Here is a 10,755-nt window from a genome sequence, read left to right as displayed (position 1 = left end):
ATGCAGGCTGGAGTGCAGTAGCATAATCATGGCTCACTGCAGCTGTGATCTCCAGGGCTCAAGTGATCCTCCCACCTCAGCCTCCCCAGTAGCCAGAACTGCAAGTGCACCACTATGCCTGACAAATTTTTTTGATTTTGATTTTTTTTTTTTTTAATTTATGCTTCTCACCATTTGTGTTTTGGGACATAGCAAATTCAAATGAAAACTATTTTGAAATTTTTAGAACAATTCTTTAAACTTTCTAAAACTAATCCTTAAAATTAACTCCCTGTTATTTTGCATATACGAGTCTTTCGATGTCTCAAGGGATGGCCTCCAACATCCTTTTTTTGACTCCTTTCCAGTCACATCCCACCATTCCTCTGTTAAGAGTTTCCAAACGACATCCTTCTTGTAACCACATCTGTTCTTTGCCTCATGTTTTCTCTTTTTCTTTTCTTTCTACTATTAACCCCTATTTTCTTTCTTTTTTTTTAGTTCTATTTTATTTTAAATTGACACATAATAATTGTATGTATTTATGAGCTACAAAGTGATGCTTGGATACCAGTATATAGTGTGTAGTGATCAAATCAGGGTAATTAACAAATCCATAACCTCAAACATTTATCATTTCTCTGTGGTAAGAACATTCTCTGTTTTACCTATTTTGAGATATATAATGCATTACTGTTGACTAGTTACCCTACTGTGCATTAGAATACTAGAACGTATTGTTCTTAACTGTAACTGTTGGCTAACCTCCTCCATCTCTTCCCTTCCCCTCCCCTGCCTCTGATAATCACAATTCTGCTCTCTACTTATATGAGATCAGCTTTTTTAGATTCATGTGGTATTTGTTTTTTTGTGTCTGACCTATTTCACTTAACATAATGTCCTCCAGGTTCATCCATGTTGTCTCAAATGACAGGATTTCATTCTATAACTTAATAGTATTCCGTTGTGTATTACATACCACATTTTCTTTATTCATTCATCCGTTGATGGACACTTAGGTTGATTCCATATCTTAACTATTGTGAATAATCATGAATAAGCATGGGAGTGCAGATAACTCTTCGACATACTGAGTTCATTTCCTTTGTGTATATCCCCAGTGGTGGGATTACTGAATCATATGGTAGTTGTATTTCTAACATTTTGAGAAATCTTTGTACTGTTTTTCATAATTGCTGTCTTAATTTACATTCCCACCAACAGTGTATAAATGTCCTCTTTTCTTCACATCCTTGCCAACACTTGTTATCTGTTATCTTTTTGATGATGTCCATTTTAATTGAAGTGAAGGGATATCTTACTGTGGTTTTGATTTGCATTTCCCTAATTACTCATGTTGAACATTTTTTATATATACCTGTTGGCCGTTTGCATGTTTTATTTTCAGAACAAAGCGGTGGTGGGGGAATACATCACAGTACCTGACTTCAAAATATACTATAAAGCTATAGTGGGCAAAATGGCATGACACTGGCATAAAAACAGACACATAAATCAATGGAACAGAATAGAGAACCCAGAAATAAATTCACTTATCAATAGACACTTGATTTAAAAGGTGCCAAGAGCACATACTGGAGGAAAGAATAATGTCTTCAAAAAATGATGCTAGGAAAATTGAATTTCTACATGCAGAGAAATGAAACTAGACCCCTGTTTCTCACCACATACGAAACCAATTCAAAAAAATAAAAAACTATGAAACTACTAGAAGAAACCATAGGAGAAATCCTTCTTCACATTCGTTGATCTGGGCAAGGATTTTAAAAATAAAACTTCAAAGATCCAGGTAATAAAAGCAAATACAGAAAATGGGATTATATCAAACTGAAAAGTTTCTGCACAGCAAAGGAATTGACCAACAGAGTGAAAGGGTAACCCACAGAATAGGAGAAAATATTTGCACACTATATATCTGACAGGGGATTAATATGTGGAATATCTAAGGAACTCAAGTCAGTAGCAGAAACCAACCAGATTAAAAGCTGGGCAAAATACCTGAATGGATATTTCTCACATTTTCATTTGTTCTTGTCTTCTTAAAGCATTCATGTATTCTAAATTGAAGAAATCACTACTCCTTAGCCTTTCTATGACATTTTATTATTATTTGTATGTTTGTGCCTGGCTTTATTTTATTTGTGTGCTTTCATGTCAGTCTCTTGCTAGTGAATATGCTCCTTGAGGGCAAGGATTGTGTTTTCTTCAGTGTCACTTCAGACTCCTTGCACCGTTCTTAGATAAATGTTGGTTGTATTTGTTCTCATGCACAGTTGGGACTCAGTGGGAAAGAGAACATGTTCTGTGGCTATGGTCTACATATATTTCTCCCACCAGCTTCTTACAAATAAGCTAGTAACTACATGAAATAGTGGGCATGAATAGGGATAAGTCAGCTCAAACGCCCTTAGCCAAAATTTACAGTTGAAAAATAAGCCAATCCACAATCAGTAAAACTATGTTTTGGTCCTATTTAATGTGCCAGGTATAATGTATGTAGAAGATGGTGTGTTGCTAGTGTCATTTTCATAAAGGACAGAGTGTTTTTACTATTTATATTGTTTTATACCTATAGATGTTCAAATTATGTACATTTTTGCTTTTGTGAACTTTATAAACTTAGAAGTATGATATCAAGGGTTTTTAAAACTTTTTTCAAAATTCTTTTAAAATTGTACTCACTATCTTGAATTTACTCTGTCATGCTAAATACCCGGATACCAAGACTGGGTGTTTCCTTTGGTGAAATGTATTTTCGTAAAACAAAAAATGTTATCTAAACATACTGGTCAAAGAAGAATATATTTGTGTCACTGTGTGATAGAGAAACATTTTAATTTTTTAAAGTGGCCCAGTGACCACTGGCTTGTCATGTGCTGGACACTGAGACAATAGAAAACTATTTCAATTCTCTGTTCTTAGTTATTTATAGTTGGCATAAGAGATTTTATGCAAATGAAACTGGAAACATTTTGTACAGTAACTTACAGAAGTTCTCACTGCAGTATATTCATATTTCCAGATTTATCTGATGGCTTAGTTTGTCAATAATGAATTAGAAGTTTCTGTTTTGCCCATAATTAGAAGTCAGCCTTACTGGACGGTTGATAAAGTAGAGTTGTATCTTACCTGTAGTTCCTGTTTCTAGCACCCATTTCCTACCAAAATATAAAGTTGAGTTTCTCATTCTCTCTTTTGTAGTGAGCATTTGTCCTGTGCTTTCACATTCTTTCTACATGGAGAAAGTAATGTATGCACAAGTGTGGAGATTGCCCAGCACCAGCCAATTTATTTGATCAATGAGGAGCATATACACATGGCTCAGTCTTCACCTGCACCATTTCAAGGTAAGTGTGGATGTTCCTGCTCTCCACCCCTATCTACCACCGAGTGGATAACCATCTTGCCCAGTAAAGTTTTGCAGGGTGAGACATTATCTTAAATGGACATTGTAAAACTAAGCATAAGGGTCAGATTTTGAAGAAGGAAGAAAAGACTACCATTTCATAATTAAGTAGTAATAGTGTGTTAGTTTTTTGCTGAAGCTTCTCGCATATATAAGATGGTCTTATGTATATTCTTTTGTAAGAATAAAATGTAGAATTTCCTTCAGAACAAAAGAAAATTATAAATACTTGAAAAATATAATTCAATGAGTAATTGACCAAAGTCACAAATTAAAGGTTTTCATTGTTGTGTTTATTAACAAGGTTTTAGGGATGTAATGGTTTATAGAAGATTACCATTATACTTAGTATTTGAAATTTCAGTCAGAATCAAAGTTCTAGAATTATACAGTGTATAGTTTCTTCAGCGATGTTCCTTTGTTTTAATTTTAAACTCCATTGGTAATAGATATTTAGTTGTAATTTAACTCATACATTCATATTTTCATTAATTCTCAGCTTTACCACCTAGATATCACCAAAATAACTTCATGTCCTTTTGATCTGAGCATTACAAATCTTTGTTTTGTCTTTGGAATTCAGAATTTTCTGTGAGTAACAGCTTTTAAATGTTATAATATTAGATTGAACCATATGGAGGCAATCTTTTTTTGGTTCAGTCATATGTCATTATTAGAGATGTCTGGTTGAAATGGTCTTAGCATATCACACAATATAATTTTAAAAAACACTGTTATTTTAACAGACTTGACTAAAATATTATAATTGTTGTAACAGCCTGTCATGAGCATTTAGACTCCATTGTATTTGTTTTTTGTTTTCTATAAACTATTCTGATTTAATTCAATGAAAGCATCTGTTTCTTGCCCCAAAGATAATAAAACTTTTTTTTTTTTTGAGATAAGAAAGAACATTGAATCCACATTTAACTGTGTCCTAATTTTCAGCTCCCCTACTGCAATAAATTTTTAAAGCTGTGGTAATGTTAGGTGTTTAGTGTATGAACTGCTTAGAATATTCAAACACCCAGTTCTTAAACTGTGGAGTCAAATTGTACGTATTTGCAAAGTTAATGGCTTGTCAGATTTTTTTTTTTTTTTTTTTTTTTTTTGCAAAGCAACCATTTATTAGAACCAATACAAGAGCAAGAGTATGAAAAGAGGGATTGGTGATTGGTGTGGAGGAAGACCATACTAAGGCAGTTGCTGTCCTTATGGATAATATGATGAGCATAATTATCCCAATTGATGTGGGAATTTCCTGGAAGCATTATTGCAAAAAAATTACATTTGATTAATTGTGTGTGTTGGAATCAGTATTTTTATCCCATTTGGATCATTGAGGAACAGCAGAAAGACTCCACGAAACATGTAATGTCTATAGCTATCTCTCTCTTGATTGATGTGACATATGATCTAGCTCTTCAAAAAATTAAAAAAAAGAAGGCATTCCGTTTAATGACCATGCTGAGTTTTTGTAAAAAATTAGAATTAAGAAAAGTAGTCTTTATCTTTAGAAAAATATTATTTGGAAGATTGAAGTACTCACTCCAAGGCTGTGAACTGGCTGGATAATTCACAGTCCTATATTAACTATATTTTTGTGTCAGACTCAGTGAAAATGACATCAAGGTCAAATACCGAAAGAAGATGAATTTTGGGTCCTTTACGTTGAGTTAAATAAAATTTTACTTAGAGTTGTTTTATCAACAGACCTCTAAAACAGTCAAAACAGAAATGATAACTATTATGCTTCAAGCTTTTTTATATTAAGACTTTCCCACTGTTAGAAATTTTATTTATATGTTATTCTTTGATTACCACAGATGTTTAGGGAGTCTCCGGAACCACAAGAGTATTCAAGTTTTAGGCAGCGTTTGGGGTATATGTGTTGAATGATTTTCTTCTGTTTTGGAAGGTTCAGTGTTTATATTGTACAAGCTATTATTAAACATACGTATATGCTTCAAAGCATAGCTGTCTGATAACATTGGACTATCCATATTTTATTTCCTTTAAAAATTGTGGGAAGTGAGAGGTGTATAAATAATAAGAAATTTTAAAATAAGAGACTTCAAAATATCATACTTTTGTGGCTAAGGCGGGAGCATCACTTGACCCTAGAAGTTCAAGACCAGCCTGAGCAACATAGTGAGACCCAGTCTCTACAAAAATAATTTTTAAAAAAATTTATTTTAAATCATACTTTAAATAGAGTTAGGAAATAAAGAGCAATGTACATTAAGTGATACTGTAATCTAAAATTACCACATATGTAGTGTTGCACTTAAGTAGGAATTATTTCTCTAATGTTTAACATGTGTTTCTCCTCCCCCTATAGTACTGGTAAGTCCTTATGGCTTAAATGGGACGCTAACAGGCCAAGCATACAAGATGTCAGACCCAGCCACTCGTAAGTTGATTGAGGAATGGCAGTATTTCTACCCGATGGTGCTAAAAAAGAAAGAGGAATCGAAAGAGGAAGATGATTTGGGATATGATGATGATTTCCCTGTGGCAGTTGAAGTAATTGTTGGTAAGAGAAAATATTTTGCCTGAAGAACTTTGTTCTTCTTCCTCTTCCTTAATTTAAGAAGATAATCATTTAGATTCATCAGAAATAATCTCCATAATTTTCCCATCTTTTTAAAGAAATTCTCTTTGACACAATGGTATATGCTGAGTAGTTATCTTGCCTGAAGCACCCTTGGTCCCTGTATTCCAAATGCATCATGTTGGAACACATGTTTAAACAGCTATTAACTTGTGAGAGAATGGAGCCTATCACTTTTGGCAGTACTTCATGAGCATCCCATTTTCACCACTGGAATCATAAAATTGGGAGTCTTGTGTGAATTCTTTCTCAGTCCTGGTTCTTTCGTTGTTCTCTTTGCTTATAGGTGGTGTTCGGATGGTTTACCCTTCGGCATTTGTTTTGATCTCTCAGAATGACATCCCGGTTCCTCAGAGTGTTGCCAGTGCTGGAGGCCACATTACAGTTGGGCAGCAAGGGCTTGGTAGTGTGAAGGACCCAAGTAACTGTGGGATGCCTCTGACTCCTCCCACCTCTCCAGAACAGGCCATCTTAGGTGAGTAGGATCCTGGAGTGTCCTGGGGAGAAGAGATCTCAGACAATTGTATAGTCTACCTGCTGTGGAACAGGTGTGAGAAAACAGAAATTCCTCTTTGAAGTGATGGAGGTAGTAGAGTAACGTAAGGATTTTACAAAATGGAGAAGGAGAACTATCAACACACAGAATTCCTATACTTCAGAATTTTAACTCTGTCCATATTAGTCTTTATTGTTATTAAATAGTTTAGATTCTTTTAAGGTTTGCACACACATCTGCCCTTTACGTGTGTGTGTCCACATATAGATAAAATGTAGGTTGGTTTTTAAAATAATTGTGAACAACTGAAGAACACTAAATCAGAGAATGACTGAAGTCTCCGCCCCAATGACCATTGCCAGCTAGGGACAGGCCTTGGGCAGCTCTTTTCCCTGTTAGATGTAAAGTTAGACTAGCGATTAGGAGCTCTAAATAAATGCTTTTTCCTGTCAGTAATGTGTCTGCATTAATAATAAATATTAATTATATGGGACAATTTTGACAGTGGGAACTGCCTGTCTTCATGGAAAAATTCAGAAATTGTTTAAATTGGGAGTATTTTTGTCTTCTTTGTTGAGTAGTATAGTTCCTCTATTAACTTTGTTATTGTTGTAGTTGACTTCACTTTAATTAGAAATGTGGTCAGTATGGAAAGGATACTCATCATACTTGAGCTGAAATTAGATTATTTATTTATACGCATTGAATGTAGGCCAAGCTGGCAGGAACATTAGAGTAAATAAAGCCTTGGCTGCTAAACTTTGAAAATAAACTATCAAGCATGATACATACGTAATCCTCGTGAAAATTACCAGAGTAAGACAAAATTTCAAAGTTTCTAGCATAATTCTTGGCAATTAGTGGGCATTAAATAAATGTTTATAGTTAAGATATTGGGGAAAAGCATAAACTTTGTGACTGAACACACCTAGTTATAAAACCTGGCTGTATCATTCACAAGGTGAGTGACTTTATTTAATTCTCATAGTTTTTCTGAATCTCAGTTATTTTTTCTGATAAATACATACTTTATTGGATTGTAGTACATATTAGGTAATATATACAAGTGCTTGGTAAATAATAGTCATATACAAGTGATAGCAATAATTTAAAGCAGTATTCAAAACTCGAAGTTTAGCACACATTATCTGGAGGACATTACTCAGATGTTTTGTGGGAGACATGGAAATGGACGTGTCTGTTTTTAAGAGCCATGTATTTGCTGAGATGGTTTAAAACAAAACAAAAAGAAAAAAGTACATCCAAGGCCAGGCATAGTGGCTCATGCCTGTAATCCCAGCACTTTGGAAGGTCATGGCAGGTGGATCGCTTGAGCTCAGGAGTTTCAGACCATCCTGGGCAACATGGTGGAATCCTGTTTCTACAAAAATTAGCTGTGCATGGTGACAAATGCCTGTAATTCCAGCTACTTGGGAGGCTGAGATGGGAGGATGGCTTGAGCCCAGGAGGGGGAGGTTGCCATGAGCCAAGATAGCATCAGTGCCCTCCAGCATGGGCGACAGAGCTAGACCCTGTCTCGTAAAAATAAAAAAGTACTTCCAGCTTTCATTTGGTAGAGCAGAGAATTTGGATGATTCCTTGAAAGGATTTGTCATCAATCAACTGTATTCAATTAAAAAAGGACTTTCACAGTCTTTTGTAGTAATAATCATAGATATGAAAATTAGAATTAGCAGTATTTTGAAAAGTTTTTAATGTCACATCACAATTTGGATTTTTAACAATTGTACTACATTATTAAGTTATCCACTTTTGTTTGTTTTTGTTTTGCCTTGTACTTAGTGAAATTTGCATTCAACTTAAAATTGAAGGCCTGCTGTGTGCATGATGCTTGACCTCTGGTCAGTTCAGAAGTCTTAATAGTCATAATTCAGAAACAAGAGGTTTTGTTGATGCGGAATTTCAATGTGGAATAGTTAACTATGGATCTTCAAATTCCTTCCCCCTAACTCTGTATGCTATTGTGTTAGGCCTTGATAAATAAATCCCCTGATGTCGCCTTGTTCCTTCAGATAAACACACGAAACTGAACAAAAGCTGCCAGTATCCTTGCAGTAAAATGAATTTACCTAAATTTTCGTATCATAGGATGTTGAATTACAGGTTAGGAGTCTTAATGCTGTATTGGAGAGTATCCTGGTCAGCCTTGACATTCTGTAGTTGAATGTCATATTTTTCTAGATATAGGACAGAATGGGCTACTTTGCCCTATAAAAAACACCAAGGTTCTCCTGGATTAGCAGAGGGCTTAGTAGGGCCAAATGGTATTAGTGATGTTACTCATACCTTATCTGGGTTGGTATATCCACTTGCCTCTTTGATATGTAGAGGCAATTGCAAGTAACAACATTCAACATGCATTTTAACAGCTTGGAGTAATAAGTCTTGTTTAATTCCATCTAAGATACCACTCAGATTTTAGTTCAGTCATTTAAGTGCTACTGAAAAGCTTCAACCTAGCTTTAGTCAGAAAAGTCTGTGTGGCTTGTTTCTCCCTACTGTTTCTTTTCTTGGTCATAAATTGTTTCTTTATGATACCATGGGCATATGATCTCTTTAGCTGTCTGGTAGGATGTTTCCGAGAGAAAGTCTATGTTACCTACTTCTATTTGTTTCTTCAGTTTGCCTAGTTTTATAATTGGTGTTTGGAAAGCAATTGTAAAATTGAAATTAATTCTTTTGCATCATGAACCAAGTTGGGAACTTTTAAAATGAAAGGTAGCAAAGAAAGTTCAAATTTCTTATCTCATTTGTAATATGGTAATACTTTTATCGGAAACAAGCGTGCTTCATTTCCTTAGAATATAAGCATTTGGGTCTTTTTTTTTAATAGATGTACGCCTGATCATTTAGCTCATATTATCATCATCTTTCATTGATAATAAGAATACTTAGTTTCTGTTATAAGGTTGCTTCTTTCTTTTTCATCTTGACTTTCGTTAAGATGTTTTGCATCATAGTTCTATTGAGAAGAAAATCCATAATATACTTACTAAGTCAAATAGATAAAAGTGATTCAGTCAGAATTTAATACTGGAAATTGACTTTGGTATTTGTCTTATATAAGATAGAAGTAGTAAAATACTCAAAATGTAAACAACAACCAGTATCATCAACAATCATAATGAACATAATTGAAAGAAATAGATTATATTAATAACCACTGTATTTGGAAAAACTAAGTGGAGTTACTAGAGAGAAACCAATGAATTTTTAGTCCTCTGACATAAAATGTCAAGACAACCTCTTTCAGTGTTTTAGTACTAAGTTTTAAATACATGGTGTCAGGCATAAGGACAAACAGTACCACACACAAGTTTGAAATTTGACCTTGTTAAAAGCTTTGTGCCATTACTTTTCTTTTTCCTATCCACCGCACTGTGTGCTGCTGATACACAGCCATTTAGCTACATGAGTATAAAGCTCCCTCTACTGTTTCCTTTTGCCTTGAAACTCATTGACTGTGTTAAGATTTAAAATCTAAAACAGTCAGTGGAAGTTTGCATCTTTAATATTGTGATGTATGAACCCTTCCTTCTAAGTTGTATCAAATACATGTGGAGTAGGAGTGCATCTCTATGTGTGTGCCCTTATGGGTGTGTGAGTGTTCATCTGATTAGTTGATTTAGGGAGAGAACAAAGAATCATGTGGTCAAAGTTTCAGGGAAAAAATCCATTCTGACACAAACTTTACTCATAATTATGGATAGTGTTATAGCCAGGGGATAGGGGAAAAGCGACATGTGTATGACTTTCGACAATTAAAATGCATGTTTATGTTAAATAAGATATATATGTTATGTTATATTTATGTTAAATAAGTCTATGAAGTAGGAAACCTTTTCAGAAAATCTTAACATTCCAAATTACCTTTTTTTTTTCAGGTGAGAGTGGAGGTATGCAGAGTGCTGCCAGTCACCTAGTTTCCCAAGATGGGGGGATGATAACTATGCACAGTCCAAAGAGATCGGGGAAGATTCCTCCAAAACTCCACAATCATATGGTCCATCGAGTCTGGAAGGAATGCATCCTCAACAGAACCCAGTCCAAGTATGTTTTCTCGATTATGTCTAGATCATAGTTTAGTAACCATCTCCTTGATTGCTACCTGAAAAATGTCAATCACATTGCACTATTGTGTGACCAAATTTGAGAAGTCACCAGATTAGTATTGCATCTTTTTGAATTTAATAGAACAAAATTTGAAATAAAGATGTT

General features: G+C 34.6%; 1 protein-coding gene across 2 annotated transcripts in view; it reads left to right on the top strand.

The window, feature by feature from the left end:
- Positions 1–3,205: 3,205 nt before the first annotated feature.
- Positions 3,206–10,755, top strand: part of LOC108520751 (mediator of RNA polymerase II transcription subunit 13-like) — a 64,030-nt gene continuing 56,480 nt past the window's right edge. For both annotated transcript variants that reach the window (XM_017860251.1, XM_017860252.1), the window contains exons 1-4: positions 3,206–3,347; positions 5,748–5,942; positions 6,307–6,495; positions 10,422–10,587. In XM_017860251.1, the coding sequence (XP_017715740.1) occupies positions 3,317–3,347; positions 5,748–5,942; positions 6,307–6,495; positions 10,422–10,587 (581 nt within the window). In that variant the 5' untranslated portion in view covers positions 3,206–3,316. The remainder of the gene's footprint in view (positions 3,348–5,747; positions 5,943–6,306; positions 6,496–10,421; positions 10,588–10,755) is intronic.

Source organism: Rhinopithecus bieti, unplaced genomic scaffold (genome assembly GCF_001698545.2).
Source record: "Rhinopithecus bieti isolate Rb0 unplaced genomic scaffold, ASM169854v2 scaffold_53422, whole genome shotgun sequence".
NCBI classification, from domain to species: Eukaryota; Metazoa; Chordata; class Mammalia; order Primates; family Cercopithecidae; genus Rhinopithecus; species Rhinopithecus bieti.
This window is presented reverse-complemented; position numbering and strand designations above follow the sequence as displayed.